The sequence below is a fragment of the Epinephelus lanceolatus genome, chromosome 15, assembly GCF_041903045.1.
Source record: "Epinephelus lanceolatus isolate andai-2023 chromosome 15, ASM4190304v1, whole genome shotgun sequence".
NCBI lineage: Eukaryota > Metazoa > Chordata > Actinopteri > Perciformes > Serranidae > Epinephelus > Epinephelus lanceolatus.
In genome coordinates, this window is record NC_135748.1 from 7,485,542 (window position 1) to 7,506,315 (window position 20,774).

Consider the following 20,774-nt stretch of genomic DNA (forward strand, 5'->3'; position numbering starts at 1 on the left):
TCTAAACACAATGTGAGTCTTTAGTCACACACTGTAAAATTTTACAAAGACTGGGAATTTTGCAGGGTTACTATTTGCAAGACTACAACTAGATTCCTTTCCCTTTCGTCACCCACCGGCGGGAATGTTTATTGGTCCAGTGCAGCGCTGTGCATTGTGGTAATTGTAGGTTTTCCATTTCTTGAGCAAAAGCAAATGTGTTTCCTGTGTTTTCTCTGGTCTTGTGGCACAGCTTTCTTTAACTGAAAATTCCAATGTATAACAATTTCCCATGAATGTGGCTAATATGGCTGTATGGATTGTGCTAACTTTGTACTTGTCACATTCATTGTATAGAAACAACAACAACATGCAAAACAGTGTGTACATGGGAAAGTTATGCAGGCCTCCTGTAACGCTCCTTCAGCAGCTGGTTGCCTTAATTCTTTGAATTTGAACAACTTCTACGTTTTGTTGCACTGCACAGAGGAAACCTGTTGTATTTCTGAGTGCCACTGCCTGTCAGCGCAATCTGCACTGAAGCTCCCCATTCACACACAGGGACTCAAACACCAGAGGCGTGACAAGCTGCCATTTATAGAGAAGTGAACCTCCAAATAGCAGCCTGGGGTCCCCCCCACCCCCACAACTGAAGACTGTCAAGTCTTCCAGCAGTGAGGCCTGGGGAAATTGAGAGAGGTTTGACTTTGTGTACAGATAAAACAAACTGGAGACAACCACTTCTGCTTGTTTCGATTCCATCTGGAAACAGCTGTTAGTATCTGAGCTGAACTCAACTCGGGAAAAGCACTTCAAACTAATAAAATAAACTGCTTTGTTGAGCACCAGTATAGTGGCAAGCCTTGGGCTCATAAAACTGCTAGGGACACCCCAAATAATTTCAGAAGCGTCCTGGTTGACTGACTCTAGATCTGTGCCTGGTTGACCTGACCCTGTTTATGGCAGTATTAGTTTTACCCTAGAAAGAGCTGCATGTCTGTACAGATCAGGTGCATCACCCTGCAGGATGTTCCAGTTGAGAGTTGGTATTCACCAAATGAAATGAGCCCAGGTGGCACACACACACACACACACACACGCAAAAAGAGAGAGACACATAATGACAGAGAGAGGGAGAGAGAGCAGTATATTAGGACAGACTCAGAGTGCTTTCCATTTAGGCCCAAACAGGAAAGAGCATGTTGAAAAGGACAGAGAGCAGTGGCTAGATTTGTCCAAAAACAACAGTGGCTGGCCCTGCCTTCATGGCTGAGTGAACACAGGCCTTGTGGGCTGTCCTCATCATTCCCTGTCTCCTCCAAGGTAAACACGATAAGCAGTGCTTGATTCCCCCCTAAGTCCGTTCACACACAACATATCCCTTCTGCCTCGCCCAAATCTCCTTCAATTTTTGATCTTTCCATCTCGCTTATTTACCCCCACCCTCACCCTCTTCTTTCTCCTCTTTTTAATACTGCCCTTGAATTTTCATTCCACCGAGGAGGCTGTTTCCAGATTGAGAGAAAACATTATAGTGATGAAAATGTCAATCCTTTTTTATGGTGATATTGTCAGCTTGATGGAACAACATCCATCTGCATCTGTGCCTGAAATCTCATGACGTGGCACACACCCATATGCTATCATTCAATATATCCATCAATAAAGGACAGTTTAATTATGCTTCTGTCGTGTCAGTTTGTGTTTTTCTCAGCAAATCCTAGTAAATGACAAAACAAGTTATGTTTCAGTTCCCAAAATGAAATGGCTGTTCCAAAAACTATGTCCATATGAGCAGCTTCTGTGGTTAGGCAGAGATTGTGGAACAAAACCGTTTGTTGACTGTTGGTAGGACACAGGATACAAAATCTTTCCACCAAGCTGTCCTCTCCAGGAGGGTTTGCAGCACTGTAACATGCATCATTCTACTTTAAGCCTTTGCTTTGAGCGAGGACAGACACAACCACAAGAGGTCACTTGACAGAAAGACATAAACATGGCTAGTTTTTAATGTTTTAAGAAACAACCAATGCTCCTGTTTTGCTCTCTTTTTTTCCCTTCTTAAAACTCCCCATAGCCCCAAATCTGCGTTTTGTTGTGACAGACATCGGACAGTTTTGACTGGCTAGATAAAAATAATAGAGAATAAGATCGTGATGTGGGCAGTAGAGGGCAACACAAAGCACTGTGGGACTTAACGGAAGATAGATAGAGACAGAGTACATTTAGATGATGGTGTTTGAAAAAAGAACGACAAAAAAGCGCTAGTACTTTGCATTTACTGATGCACTGTAAACCTGCAAACCAGAGCTGAAAGTTTCTGGTAATGACCTTTGCTAATAACAACCTACTTTCTGTTAATGATATTATTTCCAGAAAATATCACAATATAAAACATGTTTTTTATTTAAATGTACAAATGTAAGTGATTAAGTATGATGAAACCTGCAATATTTTCTAACAAGCTTACTCTTGAACCCCCCCCCCCCCCCCCCCCCCCCCCCCCAAACCACATCACCAGTTCGTACTAATCAGAGCCATTTATTTCCTTTAGCTCTGACTGGTTAATGTAAAACACATCACTTCCTGTGCACCTGTGCTGGAAAGTGGCCACAGACACCAGATGCCAAACTCTGATATACTGAGAAATACAAAGAGCTTTCCCTGGCAGTGACAGAGTTAATCAGATTGTGTGAACTCATTTGGCAAGAGCTTGAATGTAATGAACATTCATTTATATGTAAAAAGTCCAGCCCTCTAGCTTTAAGGTGGAAAATCCAGTGAATAGAAGGTGCACGGACTGCTGAAGTTGCACATTTCAACTTGTGAAACAGACAATGTCCCTGTGACTTACAGGTTATGGACTCTGTCAGTCTGATTACATTATTAAAGACAAGTGATCTGCTCTCTACAGTCTGACAGGTAATAAAATAATATGCAGTAATACTTATCACTATATCCTGTATATATTATTACATGTAATCAGCACCACTTCCTCTCTATCTCCTCTGTCCTGAAATCATATTTTCAGATACCGGGAGGACATGTCTCTTTCCTCCACCACTCAGGGTTCAGCGTTTCACAGTTTGTGAAGGAGCTGGGAAGATTTCTCTCACACTGGCATGCTGCAGAATCATTATCCCCTGCAGGCTCCCACAATTATTCATCCAGTGTGCTCGCTGCTGACACAAGGGCTATATTTAGGTTTGCCAAAATGACCTCACCACTGACTGGCACATACACATTTTGGTTGTTAGTAGCTCAACACCTTGGGTTTGGCTTAGGAAACACATAACACACATATGGTCCATTTGTTTATAGATAGTCTTCCACACAGCCAGCAGCATCAGACCTCTTTGGCTGTGACTGATGGAGGATGGCTGCCCTCAATAGCAACAAAGATAAAAGATGACAGAGCAGGCACAGTTAAATCTGTGCTGCCGGGCCTGTGCTGATGCACACTTTATAAAAAGTCATAAGTGGTCACATGGTCACATGAGATGGTATCACATTAAAACAATTTGACGTGATAGGTTAGCATCTATGCACATATGGTTTGTGGACATTTCACGTCCTTTAAGGGTGTGAAGAGAGACACCTAAAATTAAACATTGCTAATTCTTTGCAAAGAAATGGAGGATAATTGTAAGGGCCCTTTGAAAAGTGTTATTTTACATTGCAGCATAGGTTAGAGTGAATGAACTTGCTTATGCAGTGCCCAGTACACAGCTATCACAATACAGCTCAGGCTGCTCTCATGCACTGTCAGTACATTTTCCTATGAAAAGTAGTCAGTGCATATTGTATGTAATGATGAGCCAGTAATTTATGCATAACCCACATATTTTGGAAGGCTGCAGTCACATGACCAATGCGCTGATGATAGTAAAGAAGGAAGCGATCTCGAGGGGTCCTCGTAAGCAGGCAGGTTGGAGTAGTGGATGGATTGCAAAACACAGGACTTTCCCCTGTAACATTCCCCCAGGAGACCAGTGTTTGGAACTGTGTGGTCTTTAAGTGAACTTCATGTCATTTTAAGGTACGTCCTCACCATGTTTCTTTTCCTAAACCTAACCACGGTAACTTTACTTGCCTAAACCGAACCTCTGTAACTTTATGTTAATTACATAACTTTATGTTAGGTACATAATGTCATTCATTGGACATCACCCATACTAGTGGTGAGAATGGCCAGACTCACAATATGATTTTATCATGATACTTAGGTCGCGATACGATATTATTGTTATATTGTGAGTATTGCAATACAATATATTGCGTTATATTGCGACTTATTACCTTTTTGTTTCAAGGTGGACATCTAGGTTTAGTGTCACCAATTTAGTATCTGACCAAATCTCTCTCTTTCTGTTCCTGATATATGATGTTGAATAATGGACAGAAAAGTGTTTTTCGCAGAACATTACGGTGTCACAGTGAAGTGACCTTTTGGACATGAAATGTCATCTCTTAATCATTTTGTAATATTAGATACTAGTGTGAAATTTTGTATAATTTGCATATACATTCTTGAGTTATGGCCAAAAACATGCTTAGTTAGGTCACAGTGACCTTGACCTTTGGCCACCAAATACTAATGAGTTGATCCTTGAGTCCAAGTGGACATTTGTGCCAAATTTGAAGAAATTCCCTCCAGGCATTCTTGAGATACCGCTATCAAGAAAAATGGGACATACTGACAACCTGAAAACATTAAACGTCCAGCTACAGCTGAGGCTGACATGAAGGCATAAGAAGAGCTCTGATCACAGTCCATGTATGAGAGTCCATATTGTTCAGACTTGTTTACAGGACATGATCTTTATACCACATGTAACCCAGTTAGAATGTGAGTCATATGGAGTGCCCATGAGGACTTTGACTGGGAGTCCACATGGCCTGATATCTGGAGTTTCAACACAGGCTAAAATGATAATTTCAAGATCACTGTGCAATTATAACCAGCAAGGTGTTCAACACAGCCAGCAACCAGCAAGGCCAATGCAGATGTAATCATAATCTGCATACGCAGAAATCTGTACAAAAAAAGCATATGATTTTGGTATTGAAAGCATTCTGGTTTCCGTAGTCTGAGGAGAATTGACCGCTCACTTTTGAGCAGCAGGTTAAAAGTCTGTGTGGAGAGGTGTAACACATTAGTCAAAATGCTTTCTTGGAAGAGGTAGTCTTGGCCCAGATACCTGCATGTTACACTGGATCTCCTGAAATACTAGCCTTTACCCCCAGGGGCTTATTGTTGTCAGACTAATAGCTGATGGATTCCGAGACTGATGCAGAATTGCCTTGGACTGCATTTCTTCTGTAGGCTGCAAGGTCTTGCCACAAACAAAACTCTGCCTGGACAAAGTACTTGGTTGTAGTTCCTCTCTTTCCAAGTATGCAGGTCCAAACTCCCGAGAACAAGAGGACACAGTATGTTCAATTTGCAGCTGGGACAACAGCATTGAGAGTGAGATGCAGACAGTACACACCAGTCATCCTCACTGTAATAACAAAACTTAATTTAATATCATACACCACACTTCCACTGTTTGATTCCATTTATTTTTTTCATTGTGTGTGGGCCGCTCATACAGTGTGTACGCATCTTACTTAAGTCCACATAAGCAGCGCTATAAGACAATACTAACAGCTCAATAAAAACATGACCTTTAACTTTATCTCCTGACAAACCAGTCTGACATCAACAAATTCAATTCTAGGGACAAAATGAATCTTCCAAAGTGAAATATTTTATGATTAAACGTCAGTGTTACTGCCACACTTTTCTCCATTGGTCATCAGTCAGCGTATATCCAATTCAGTGGAATAATATTCTATGAATTAGCACCCCACAAATGACGTTACATACTTGATATAAAGTTGAGTAATTACAAAGAAAAAATTATAGAGGTTAGGTTCAGGCGAGTAAAGTTACTGTGGTTAGGGTTAGGAAAAGAAACATGATGAGAATGTACCGTAAAATAACTCACACAGCTTTGAACTCTGGTCTCCTCGGGAAAGTCCTGTATTTTATGATCCATCTACCACCCCAGCTGGCCTCCTTACTGGACCACTCGGGACTGCTTCCTTCTTTACTCCTGTCAGCACATTGGTCACGTGATTGTAGCTTTTCAAAATACGTAGTTTATGCATGAATTACTCATGATTACATTGTATATGTACGGAATTTGGTGCATTACCTTTTGTAGGAAATGTACAAACAGTGCACAAAAACAGCCTGCATCAATTGACCCACTGGCTCAAGAGATTAAAGACTGCCCAACTAACCAGGTCTTGGAACACATCAAGGTCAATGAACTGGGTTAGAGGAGACTTGCAGAATGCTCTTATCAGAGCAATAGATGCCCACTGGCACCGGTAGAAAATTTTCCAGGTTTCACTTTCATTAGGTTTAAGTGCAAAGACTACATGTTAGGTTTAGAAAAAACATCATGGTTTGACTTAAAGTACGTATGTTACATGATGTACATCACGTTTTCCTTAATGTGATATACATCACATATTTAAAATAACACTGACTTTTAGTTTCACACAGGACACAAATCCTGGTGCCCATTTGGCCCATCCACCACCATGACCTCCCAACCCAAAACTTTCTCACTCTTTATGCTACTGTTACATGAGCTGACTTTCCTGCATAACAATAAAGGCAGTCATTGAATGCACTGCTAACAGCATTCTGAACAAACTCAGGACCCTTCTAACCCATATCTATAATGCTGAGAACCACTAATAACGCCCATTTAATCATATAATATCACTCAAACCCATGCCTCACATCTCTGAAAATGTAGGGGCAAACTTTCAGACTGGCATTATTTGATGAATTGACCATGCAGTATTTATTTGTAACGGTTCATTTTTCGCCCTAAAGAAATCTTGACATACCACTGTAGTGGTTGCCACTTTTATAAGGCATCGAATAGAAGATGATTTGGGAAAGAGAAAACTGTGTGGGTACGTTTTGGTCCACCCAGCACCTGTAAAGAGTTTAAGAATTTGGGCTCTAGTTTCGCAGACCGGGCAAGGCGGGGGCGCAGCGCACCTGCGCTTTGCCAACTGGGTGTAGCCAGGCGGATTTTGCAAGTTTGGCACACCGTGCTCGCTGGCTCAGCTACTCCTCTTTCCCACCTCCGTCCCTCCTACCTGCTCAAGTCGGAAAGAGGGAGGAGAGAATGCGTGGAGTGGGTTTTACACACATCACACCAATCAAATGAGCCCCTCTCCTCGCCCTTAAATGCGCCGCGCGAAGGCGTAATGAGAGTTTACTCAATTTGCCATGGCAAAAGAGAGCAGCAGCGTCAGACGGCCAAACTTCTCCCAGGAGGAAACTGATGTTTTGGTCCGGGAGGTCCAAGCTCACAGTGTCCGAATATACGGAACTGTGAGGAGACCTCCATGGGCTGATGATGCAAAGGTAGCCTGGGAGGAGGTCACCACAATTGTAAATCAATGTTGCGTTTCACTCATGCGTGCGCGCGCGCTCTCTCTTTCTCTCTCGCAGTCTCACTCACTGTTTCTTTTCTTTTGACTTTTCTAAGATGACAGATGCTGAATATATACTCCCTATCTGATGCTGTGGCTGTTTGTGGTTGGCTGAGAGGGATGTGAACTCATTAGTTTGCAGCTGTGTTAATCAAATCAGGTTGGGTTTCCATTACGCGTGCCAAACGTGCCAAACGGTGCCAATCCCCTTTGATCTGACATCAGATGTGACAGGACAGTCAATATAGAGATACATTTATGTGCTGATTGCAGATAGTTGCATTGAATAGTGGTTTTGTGGCTATTTATTGCATCGTTAATGTGCCTGATATTCTGGAAACCTGCCTGTGAGGTTTTGGTGACGTGTGCGCACTGTCCGCCGGTCAGCCAAACTTCTGCTTACACCGGCTGCGCTCCCCCTGTGCTGACAGTAGACCTGGTTTCAGCTGGCGAGCTTTTAGCGCACCTTTGGCGAAGCCTTTTGGCACGAAACTGTCACTGCGCCAAGCTGGATCTGTCGACACCTCCCCCTGCTGGGCCGCCACACCCATCTCAGCGCACCTCGGTCTGCCAAACTACCAAACTGAGCGCACCTCGGGTTGCGCTGCTCGAAACTAGCTCTGCGTGGGGTTTGCCACCCTGCGCCACCCTGCACCACCCTGCGCCGTGCCGGGAAATTAGAGCCCTATGTGTGCATGTGACTTTGAGAGTGACTGAATTTTTGGTTGATTCAAACATATAAACACAGTTCTTACAGTGAAGACTTCATGATTGCCATTGTGGAATGGATGAATTGCAACATCCTAGGACTCCTACCTGACAAGTCACAGAGCTGACACACTCTATTTTTACTGCCCGTCCATGCTTTCTGCACCTGCTTTATAATTCATCTAGTGCTTCCTAATGCGTTCAGTGTGTCCAGGACATGGATCGACAGCCCCAGAATATTCAAAAGGTAAGGAAATAATGAATATTCATGTCTTGAGGGGCTTTTTACGTCCTGACACTGTAACAGCTGAGTATGGGGAGATGTGCATGTAGTTGGACACTCACCCAGCAGAGTGAAGAGAGATGATCCAGGAGGAGCATCAGTGGATTTTTCTTGGCTTCCAAAGCACAGAAATTCTCATCCCTTTTCCCTCACCAGTAACGGTTTGCTTACAAGCACTTACTTTACAGCAGAGTTTCTACTAAGTGTTCAGAAATACAATTCTATCTCAAAATAAAATGTTTAACAATTTTGCAGTGCTGAACTCTACACAGCCAGGAGAGACAAAATTCAAACTGCTGCCACATTTCGCATTAGGATGGACAGATTATTGAGACAGAGATGATACAGAAACATTAAGTACATCCCCAACAACCTGTACTTGTGTCAATTTCAAATTAAACCATCCATTGGACCTTGTTGTTTAAAGCACTGCATCTCAACCAGGGGTCCTTGAGGGACGTCCAGGGGTCCTTGGGAAATTGGGCAATAGTTTATTCTCACAATTTAATTAAAGGAACTCTTACCTTTCTGGTATTTCACACAGCACTTAGAAAAAAATTGAACATCCACAACTCCCGCCTCCCTCCAAAGTCCCATCCCCCTCCTCCTGCAACTCCACCTCCCTCCAAAGGCCTACTCCCCCCTCCTCCATTACGTCCTCATTACATCTAAGATAGACGCAGGCATTGGCAAGGTAACGTTAGATGCACAGAAGAGGTGAGAGAGTGTAACGTTACAACCAAGACAGTCAAACGCAACCCCAGAATTTTAAAACTCAACCGGAGTCAGTGATGACTGATGAGTTTTAAAATAAGGTTACAGTGCTAATGTTAGATAGTGGCGTTAACGTTACTAGTAAGTGGAAACACACAAGGAAGATAACATTAATGTTTCAGAGGCTATGCTACAGTAGGCTAATGTTAGCCATTAGCAACAGGATGCTGTGTTGTCATATAATGTTATGAATTGAACTGAATGTCTTTATTTGTCATTTCTATGCACAGCACAAAAACGAAATGACATATCGCATACCCCAATCAAAAAGAAACAAAACATTTAAAAACAATTTTTGCAACATATAAGAGAGAACATATAGTGAAATAGTAAGGTGGAAAGGGTCGACATTTCACAGCCAAAAACTCCACATCCTGAGAGCGGAACTGGGAGATTTATTTCTGGTGGAATTCACTTACATTTTAGTGTGCCATCAACTTATTAATAGCGTTTTAACCTAAAAAAAGAAAAGTGTAAAATTTCCAGAAAGGTAAGTGTCGCTTTAAATATAAGGGTGAGCCCAATGTGAGTAAGAGCCATAAGAGTGACTTTTCTCATCAAAGGTTTCATTCTCTCCACGGTTGTCGATTTTCAACCAGCTTTGTGTCGTGGCAGTGTGGCCTGCGTGTGCAGATGAACAATGTTCGGTTTCCCCTGATGGGCGGTAAGCTCTTGGTGCTTATGGCACAGGGGGGCAATCTCTTGATGCGTTTTCTTTGTGTGTAGGGTGAAGGGGGCTACATTTACATGTTATTGTGCAATTCTGTACTGTACAGTGATAGTTTATTAAATCAAGGTTTGTTTACTAACTTTTTGTAGGGCTTTCAACCACATCTCACAGTCTCCATTAGCTTAATCACTCAGAGGCTGCTAAATCAACAGGGACCAGCAGAGGCATCTCATTACATCACTGGGCTGTATAAGAAGTTTGTATTGCTTACAACCCAGCCATTAATCAAATCATTTCATTTTTAGATGTATTTGCATAAAGCAGAAGTGTCACTGTTAGTGTCATCAAGTGACTAACAATTAAACAGCTGTACAGGCTTTGAACAATTTTAGCTTTTTATGCTTCCACACCAGCGACAGTCAGTTTGGTGGTCAAAGGTCAAGGTCACTATGACCTGTGGCTCATTTTTGTGAGCACAATATCTTAAGAGGGCCTTGAAGGAATTTCTTCAAATTTGGCACAAACATCCACTTGGACTCAAGGATGTAAACAGGACACTACAATGACTCACTATTGCCTCTTGAGATACATGTGGTTAGCTTGCTAATTTCAGTCAATATCTTCGCAACACAATACAAAGATTTCTTCGATAAGTCAGAATTGTTTCTGTTTCACCATCTGTTGATAATGTTAGTTCATTTTTTTGTGAATGTTTTAAACTAAAATGCTGGCCATGTCTTACATATTGCATTTTAACATACATTAATCTCACCTATGCAGACTTATAAAACATTTGAATTTATATTTATATCAGAATCAGAATCAGAAAAACTTTATTGTCCATTGCAAAGCAGTGGAAATTCGTCTTTGACGTGGCTCACAGAATAAATAAAACACAGGTTAAAAAATACATAAAAAGACATAAAAGACATAACAGTGTAGTTTAAAGCAACACAAAGAAAACTAAGAAAACTAAGAACACTTGCTATAGGTGAGTCATATCCTTACGATTTATTGATAATGTTGATTGCACTTGGAATGAATGATTTCTTTACTATGTTTGTCCTTGCTATAGGTACCTTGTAGTGTCGGCCAGATGGGAGGAGTTGAAATGAACTGTGGAGTGGGTCTGAGGGGTTGTGTATGATGATTGGCTTTCTGTTTGACTACCTGTGCGTGGAAATCTGTCAATGAGGTCTGAGTGGTGCCTGTTATTTTAGTAGCATGTTTGATGACTTTTGACAGTTTGGATTTATCTGTAACAGAAAGAAAGGTGTACCAGGATGAGATGTTGTAGGTCAGGACCGACTCAATGAGTGATTTGTAAACAACTGTTACAAACAGTTTTGCGTACATTAAAATTATATAGTACCGTATTTCAGAAATCCATCTTTATTTTAGGAAGGGCTAATTTTAGCTCATTGATTTGAGAATATAAATACATATAAACCATTATTATCCATTTTAGTTCATCTTAAGCCCTAAAAGAGCTTTGATGTTTTCCTCACCAAATATACTGCAGTACAGTATGCATAACTCTCCCTAAATGACATGAGGCATGCAGTAATCATTTGTCCCGTATATCCACTGTGCTGCCAAATTTACAGTTTGAATGATTGTAACTGCATGTCAACACGAAAATTGCTTGTCCATAAGCCATGCAATATATTTTCTCATTACAGCATTATAGGCCTTAACGGTTTTAGTGGTTTGCTGGGATGAGGTTTAATTGTGTTTTGTGTTTTAAGCAAATGATTTTGATGACTGGCCCCTTTCACTATACAACAACCCATAATCAGCTGTATGAGGCTGTAACCAGGGCCTGCTGCTGTACCACACAAAATGAATAGGACCAACACTCTACAGCCTCTCTCACTCTCGCAGAGGACTGTTAGTGGCTCTCATCAACACAGAGCTCAGAATTTTTTAAAAAACGAAATGACTCAATCATTAATTCTCCGCTAAACTGTCAAACTAAAGTGTTTCCTCCTTCAGATGTAAGACTTCAAAGGGGGGAAGTCGCGGGTTTCACCCAATTGCCTGGATTTTAGTGTTAATTCTTAATTACTCATAGTTGTAATTAAGATTGAACACAAGGCTTTTCAAAGGGAGGGGAGCTGTAGTCGTGACTTCAGCAGTGCAAAGGCAATTATGGGAAAGAAACAGATAGTTCAGTTCCAGTTGTGATGTAAAAGGATTTGTGTGATGAGGGCGGTGTAGGTAGGAAGTGTGCAGGAGATTCAACGTGAGTGTTGGGGATAAACTGTATTGTTCATTTTTTAGAAAGTTGAGTGTTTTACCCAGGTATCAGGAAATTACATGTTTTCCTCTTTTGGGACTTGAATACTGGATGTTTTGTGGTATTGACTGAACTTGCTATTTGTACAAGTTCTAAACTTGGAATTTCTTGTTGTGGAAGTACTGTAATGTAAGGGCACAGTGTATTAGTGCTCATGATGGATTTTCCCTCAGATATCTGACTGAAAAGAGATATGTAGTCAGTATCGATAATTTTGAATCTGAAAGAATCGTTATGGCATTTGGAGTCCCACAAGCATCTGTTCTTGGGTCCCTTCTGTTCAATATTTACATGCTACCGTATGTTGAAATTCTCCAAGACTATAAATTTGCTTGTCATAGCTATGCAGATGACTCATTGATCTACTGTATTAAGAGTGGGTGTGTGTGATATATCAAATATATTAAATGTATTGGGACATGTTTCACATGGTATGTATAAAATGACTATATTGCAATCATTAGTATAAATGGTCATTTTTTTAAGCCATGGGCATGACACTCTCTTCGGCATTTCAGTTCTCCTGCTCGATCATGTGGCTCTTTCCCTCTCACAGATGCATAAAGAAACACTCTCAAACATGAAACTTCGCACACACTCCTTCACTCATCCAAATCACTTTCTCCTGAGCAATAGAGTGAAAGCAGGCGAGGTTTGTTTCTCATCTGCAGAGCTCCTGACCACTACTATTAAGTCACAGTTTGTGACCATGGAGCACTACTGCAACTTGTAAATCTTATTAATATATGGACTGGATAGCTTTTAGTTTGTTTCCAGTTTACAGTAAATAAATCATCATGTTTAATTGCCCCACGATAACAGTTTAACTTAATGAGATTAACAATTGAGTAAGCAGAGGAAGCACGTCTTTGTACCTGCAGAGCTCCTGACCACTACTATTTAGTCTTATTTTGTGACCATGGAGCACAAATGCAACTTGCAAATATTATTAATAAATGGACTGAAGAGCTGTTAGTTTGTTTCCAGCTTACAATAAAAAAGTCCTCATGTTGAAAGGCGCAACAGTTTAACTTCAAGTTTACAGCAAGAACATCAACACATGTGGCCCGAGACAGGCTAGGGGCTTCAAAATAAAAGCACCAGTGGTTCTGCTTTTATTTTTCTTTAATAATGACAACACATTTTTCAGCTTTATTATAACAGTACTTTATTGAACTGTATTATGAGTAGTACTTTATTTACTTTAAAATGACAGTAGCTACTTTATTTAAGTTTTGTAAGTGTGGTTCATTAAATCATTTTTGTATTTTAGTAGTTTACAATAGTTTAGAGGAAATTTCAAGATATTGCGGAATATATTGTGTATTGCAATATACCCAAAAAATTTTACTTTTCATGGCATATCACCCAACCCTAATCTAGCGCTTTAACCAAGTGAGTATTGTCCTATAGATTCACTTTCTTCTGTTCCTTTTGCAACAAAATTTCCGCCAATTATACAAAGATAAGACTGAAATATTTCTCCTCAGCAATAAAAAAAGCAAGGCTAGTGCTTAGTGCTTACCTTAATCCTAGAGGACTATAAACAAACACCTAAGTCAAGAACCTTGATATAATCACTGATGACAATTTAAATTTCAGTGGCCACATTAAATCTGATAAGAAAATCACTTTTCTGGCGTCTTAAAACAGTGAAAGTTGGAAACTTTGTGTCCAAGCAAGATTTAGGAAAAATTAGCAATGCTTTTATTTCTTGTCAAGTGGACCACTGTAATGCACTCTTTCCTGGTCTCACCACTAAGACCATTACAGCTAAACAAGACTGTTACAACTCATCTGAAATACTGCTGGTAGAATACCGACAAACACCAAGAACAGAGAAACATCTCTCTAATTCTTAGATAGCATTGGTGTTCAGTTAAATATAGAATTGACTTCAAGGCCCTAGTTATTATCTATGTATAAGTCACTTGATGGTCTGGAACCAAAATATATAGCAGATATGTTTGCTGAGTACAAGCCAGGTAGGTCTCTCAGGCCTGTGGGGACTGGTCAGTAACTGGTGCCAAGAGTTTTTTCCAAATGTGATGAAATGGCTTTTAGCCATTACGCTGCCCACTGATGGAATTAGCTCCCCTCAGAGCTAAGATATGCCCCAACTGCAGCCATTTTTAAAACTGAGCCAAAGTCTGCTCTATTTTCCACATCTTTTAATAGCTTCTTTGGATATAACGTCATACATTGTTGTGCTTTGCAGATGGAGGGCATGCAACTGGAAGCAGAGACTACCAGCACTGCACAGATGCCTATGATTTGTGTAGTTTACGGCTGTTCTACTTAATCAAATTGGGGGAAAAACAAGAACCACTTTAAGTCCTGAAAATTGTAGGACATAACAGATAAAAGTTTTTAAAAAAAAACTCACTGAGAAACAGCTGCAGATGTGGATCAAAAACCTCTGACTTCAGTCTGGCGGAGCAGAGCCAACTACTGTCAAAGATAACCTTTATAGCATTGCGTGAAACATGCCTCAAATTGGAAACAATTACAATGTGCTGTGACAACTTCTCCATGTTTTTAGCCATGACCCAAGTTTTTAACAGCGTTTCACCAGACCTCTGGGAATGGTTGACCTAGTACCGTTAGGTAAAAAACAGCAGCAAAAGTTAACAAATGTTAACTAGTAAGGTTAGCCTGACAGCAGTGTATCCATGAACAAGGTTGAAATATAATAGATTGCTATACTCAGGCACATTTACTCGCCTGGCCTAAAACAAGGGGTAGTCATTTTGGTCATGTTCACAACTGCACACATAATACTCATACTCCACTAGACTCCTGTACGTTTTCATTGGTTCGCTGTGTAACATTAGTAACATCAGGGGGTCTTGAAGATGAGGTAATTAGTAACAAAGATATGAACACATTCAACATGAGTTTCAATTTTCTGACTTAACTTGTTGCCTGCAGGTTTTGCTGTAAAGCACTTTGAAAAGCCTTTGTATATGATAAGCAGTTAAATAAATAAACCTGTCTTACCTTATCTTTTAGGATCACCACAACAGCTGCCTGCATGATGGACTTGCGCAGATACCCACTGGATGAGCAGAACTGCACCTTGGAGATTGAGAGCTGTAAGTGACACTGCGTTTATGTGTTTGTGTGTGCATGAATGGTCATAGCATGAATGCAAAGTTTGGCCTCAGCTACCAAATTGTCATGATCCGGATATTTGTCCATATTTTGTTATCTTGTGGACTTTGTTTTCTTCTGTATGTGTTTGTGTTCCTCCTCATTTCATGTTATTTATTCGTGTTTAATACAATTCCTGTTTTAGTTTATAGATTCTCTCCTCATGTGTCATGTCTCGTTTTACTTCCTGTCTTTGTGTGTTTTCCCACCTGTTTTCTATCACACTTGTCCTCCATCAGTCTCGGTAGTCCTTCCCTGTTCCCAGTCTTCCCTTCACACCTGTTGTATATGTGTCTTGTCTGCTCCACCCTAGCATTCCCAACCACACCCTTGTTTTTCTGCCAATCTCCATTTCCCACATTTTGCCTGTGTCCAGTCCACCTACTTCAGCTGTGTCTCATTTTTTAGTTTCCTGTGTATATATACTGTGTGTTTCTCTTTGTTCCTTGTCACTTCGTCTGTGGTGTCATTTCCTGTATGGTCTCTTGTGTTCCATTTTGAATTTCTTCCCTGAGTTCATCCCTCTGTTCATTGTGCTTCCCTGGTTTGTTTCAGTTTAAGTTTTGGTTGTCCTTTTCTTTTGGACTTTGTGTTTTGTTGCCTGCCTGTTTGGAGGAACTGTTTTACCAGCATTAAGGCTTACTTTTTGTTTAAACCTTCAAACTGTCTACTGCTCTGCATTTGGGTCCTTTCCGAACTGATTCCTGACACCAAAGATTCTTCAAATCTTTCTGTAGTTTGTCTCAGTTGATAGAAAAAAAAATGGACCCTTGCCTTTTAGGTCTGGTTCCTTTTTGTGTTGTGACCAAAGTCACATGGACTGACAGGTGACTCATTCATTGGACCGTTTTGGTGAATTGAATTTGTATAGTGCAGCACTCAAAGTGCTTTTAAACTACACATGCCACATTCTCACACACACACACACACACACACACATTTATTCATACACTGGTGGCCAAAGTAAAAGAAGGCACAGCCATTGGGGACTATTGGGGGTTGAGTATCTTGCCCATGGGTTTTTCCTCACATGCAGAATAGAGGAGCTGGGGAATGAACCACCCATCTTCCCGCTGACCTGCTCTACCTTCTAAGCCACAGCTGCCCCTTTTGATGATGTCATCATGCATCATCAGGCTAAATGAACAGCAGGGCATGTTGCACTGTACTGAACCTGATACTATGTTCTACTATGGTCTTACAAATAACTCAGGGGAAAAAAAAGACTCAAAAAATCATCTTGTAGTCTGCGGGGTTTTGAGGCGATTGTTACTCTGTGGGTTTCACAAATGCTTTAATAAGGGACTGCATAATGACCGATTGCATGTTACCGTTGTTACCAAATTACCTGGCATATGTATATCCTTTACTATAGATTGGCAGATCATTTTTTGACAGTTCACAATGAGCAGATATTTTAGTTAGTAGTTAAGATTTTAAAACTCTGCTAAAATATCTACCATCTCAAATGGTCCATGTCATTGGTTCGACAGCCCATTAGTCCAACTATCCGCGGTGCTGAACGGCTCGCGGCGGGCTTGAGGCAGAGCAGGCTCACGGCTTATGTGTTTGTCACTTTCTTTTTCATTTTCACCCACACCATGATCTTTTCCTGACCCTAACCAAGTGGTTTTTGTGCCTTAACCTAACCAGACCTTAACCACAGGGCGTCATGATGATTTCCGAACGGACTTCGGAACAATGAGTTTAATATGGTCGGAACAATGGGATGTCGAACCAATGGGCTGTCGAACCAATGGGCAGTTCCCCTCAAAATCCTGCAGTTGAGCTGAATCTGACTGAAACCGGACTGAGACCCAAGCCTATCGCTCACACTGGGAGGAGGTCAGGGTGAGACTAGAGATGTACCGATACCACTTTTTCCTTCCCGATACCGATTCCGATCCCTGAACCTTAGGTTTGTGCTGATACCAAGTACCGATCCGGTACCAGCGCGTAAAATACAAAATGGTTGGGATACAAATTGTTGTATGTCTCAACTCCTAAAACTCTATGTAAAATAATAGTAGAATGAATGCCATAAAACTTTTTTTTGATTGTTATTATCCAGTGTTGACACAGATCAAGACACAGGTTAAAGTGCAGCCACACAATTTGGTAAAAAAAGACATTTTAAAGGCTACAGTAGAATGCTTTTTAAACTCTGCTCCGTTTCCGTTTCGTTTGCCGTTAGCGTGTGTATACGTAATGACGTGAGGCATTACGTGGTATGGGATTGGTCATAGACTGTACTCGCCAATACCCAATACAGCATTTTAGGCAGTATCGGAGGCATTTCCAATACTGGTATCGGTATCGGTACAACTCTAGGTCAGACACAGGACCCTGAGGCAGAAGACTGCTGTTCATGTCTCATGTGAAACCAAAAGTCAGCACTGAGTTATTTAAACTTGCGTATGCAGGTAACCTGGCAAACCCACTATGGGCTTATTTATTCTGGTACAACAATAGATACATTCATTTCAAACAATTTAGGCATTACTATATATTATAATCTACATACGCTGAGTCAGCGTTGTAGGCAGTGGTGGTTTGTAAGGCCATTTAATACATCGCTACATGTAGACGGAGAATTCTTTTCACTATTTTTCCGATTCATTCTTACTTTTTTAAAAATGTCTTTGTCATATCCTACAGTCATGTCTCACTTGAACTAGTCTGAGTGGGTGGAAGTTCGCTGCATAGATCAGCCTCTCATTGGGCGGAACGAGCCACACGCTGAAGTCTCCCCCTACCACCTCCGGTTGTGTGCTTTCAACACGTCCTTTACTAACTTTTGCGGTGTTTGATCTTGCGGGGATGTAGCCATTTTTCTGCCATGGTTCGCGTCCTGTAGGCGATATTTTTGTGGCCGTGTTACACCAAAACCTGTTTCCCCCCGGCAATATTTTTGCAAGCACACCGTTGCTGTGGCACCACCCAGAATGATTGTGATTGGTTGAAAGAAATACAAGCAGCCGGGGCGTTTTTTTCTCCAATCTCAGAGGCCGTTTACACGTACATGGTGATTTTGATAAACGGAGACATCATCCTTCGTTTGTGCCCTTCGTTTACACGCAAACGGAGATTTCTCCTCTGAAAACGAGTCTTTCTAAAAACTCCAGCCAGAGTGGAGATTTTGGAAAACTCCGGTTGCACGTTTGCATGTAAACTGAGATAAACGGAGATAAACGGAGTTATAGGCAGTCGACGTCACAGTATGCGCCGGAACTTGCGCCTGTGTCAAAAGTGCGACCTATGTTGCTATGGTGACAATGGATACATGGAAGGCTTGAGCTTCTTGTTACACTGCCACCTACAGGTTTGGCATGCTCTTGTGTATATATACACGGGTAAGTGTAAACTAAGATCTTTTTGAAAACGGAGACGGTGAAATGTCCGTTTATGAAAATAGCCGGCAACGTGTAAACGGCCTCTTAAAGTGAGAGTTGGCCCAGCCAGACCTTTCTTTTCTTGAGAAAGGTCTGGTGAGTGAGACTACACTTGAACTAGACTATTCTACCCCGACAATTCCTTGTGAAACTGCTCTGTTTTGTCTGAATTGATAAGCTTTCAAAAAAACGTGCACAAATATAGATGACATAAAGGCAGAGTAAGGACAGGGGGCTCTGCTTGTGTCTGCTTATCCAGCAATGAACATAAGTGAGCCTTATGTGGAGAGAACTTTTTAGATGCTGTGCACAGTCACAGGGCCCTTGGGTTTCTGGTCAAGACACTACTCCTAAACCCAGCATCTCTTGTTCTTACATTTTTATTTCTAAATATGATAAGGAAGAGTCATCCTTTTGTCCATTTTCTACAGCTTATCCAAGTCCACCTTTGCAGTGGCAACACTCTAGGCAAGGAAACCAGGATGACCCTTTTATCCCAGCTATCTTCTCCCGCTCTCCCTGGAGTGATCTTAGGCATCCCCAGCCCAGATGAATCATTCTCCCTGTTCTGGGTCTACCCCAGGTTCTCCTCCCAGATGATTGTACCAGGAATACGTTCACATGGAGGCATCCACTTCATCATAATCCAAATCGCTCCTGCAGCAAAATCAACCTCCCCAATATTCTCCTCAACCCTCACTCTGCAAATAAATCACTAGATACACTACTTCAGACAGAGCATCAAAGCTAGGCAGCAGCATGACATGAAGTAGTGTATTTATTAGGGGTGTTAGGATCCATTGATCTGGATCGATATATATCAGTTCAGTGATCAACGATCCAGTGTCATCGATGCAAAGTGAAAACATCGTCATCTTCAGGATACACTTTTATTTTGAAAGCCTGTCACTGTCAAACAGCGGCAGGCAGATGGCAAACAGACAAGAGAAAGACGATGAGGGTAACATTTATTTACTCTGGAATAAATCAGCAATTAATCAGCAGTGTGGAAAGAAAAAGGGCTAACAGACAGAGCACATACTGTGTGTAAACAATGCTTATACAAGATAAGACACGATGTAACATTACCTGCCTGGACAGCTATCTGCGTTTACTTCTCACTACAGCAACATTAGCTGTTCAGTTTCAACAATGTTCAGCTGAAAAAACTTTCATGCCAGCTGAAATTCAACCGAGCTGTTCTGTCGGGAGATACGGTGACTTAAGCCAATGGTGAGCAAGAAAAATGATAACGTTACATTTAATCTGTCAAGTTATAAGTAGAGGGAAAATGTCCGCCAGTCGCTAGGCTCATTTATACAATGTAAACATGCTTAAGCTAATAATGGGTGACTAGCAAAAAAACAGTTGTCTATGAACCTTGACAGTTGTTTTTGAGCTGAATTTGATATTTCAGTTAAATGATGTTGTTAATCCATGTTTTATGGCTGTTTGGGAGAAGTTTGCCATCAGGGTTTTCAGCCAGATAGACCTGAAACTTCAGGAAAAAGACGAAGATGGTTTGGGTTAAAATGAAAAGATCTATTTTAGAAAGGACTTTCTGGCAGAAAGATCTGAAGGTAAACTTATCCCATGAGCTGTCAGCTTAAAGTAAACTTAAATGCACTTAAGCAGTTACTTATTTATGTGTTGTTTTTATCTTTAATGGCCAAAAGCAAAAAAAGACAGGGGTGGCAGCTTCTTTTGTAACTGAATTGTGTATCATATTGATCACAGGCCCCTAAATCGCATCAAATCAAAACGGTATCATGACAGTAATATCGGCATATATTATAGTTTTCCAAAGAATCAATATCATATCCTATCATGATGAGACTGATGATTTACACCCCTAGTATTTACGTAGCTTGTGGAGAAACTGGATACTGTAAAGATACAGATCAATAACAAAGAAGTGGATTATGCTGTATGGCTGGCTTGAGAGGTTTCTGTCGTCAGTGTTTCACCTTGACTCTGACTTGTCAACAGAGGAGCAAGCTACACATG

General features: G+C 41.0%; 1 protein-coding gene across 1 annotated transcript in view; it reads left to right on the forward strand.

The window, feature by feature from the left end:
- The window catches only part of gabrb1 (gamma-aminobutyric acid type A receptor subunit beta1), a 101,206-nt gene that overhangs the window by 62,088 nt on the left and 18,344 nt on the right, over window positions 1-20,774 (forward strand). Inside the window, exon 5 of the mRNA XM_033643432.2 lies at window positions 15,235-15,317. Coding sequence (XP_033499323.1) covers window positions 15,235-15,317 — 83 coding nt within the window. The remainder of the gene's footprint in view (window positions 1-15,234; window positions 15,318-20,774) is intronic.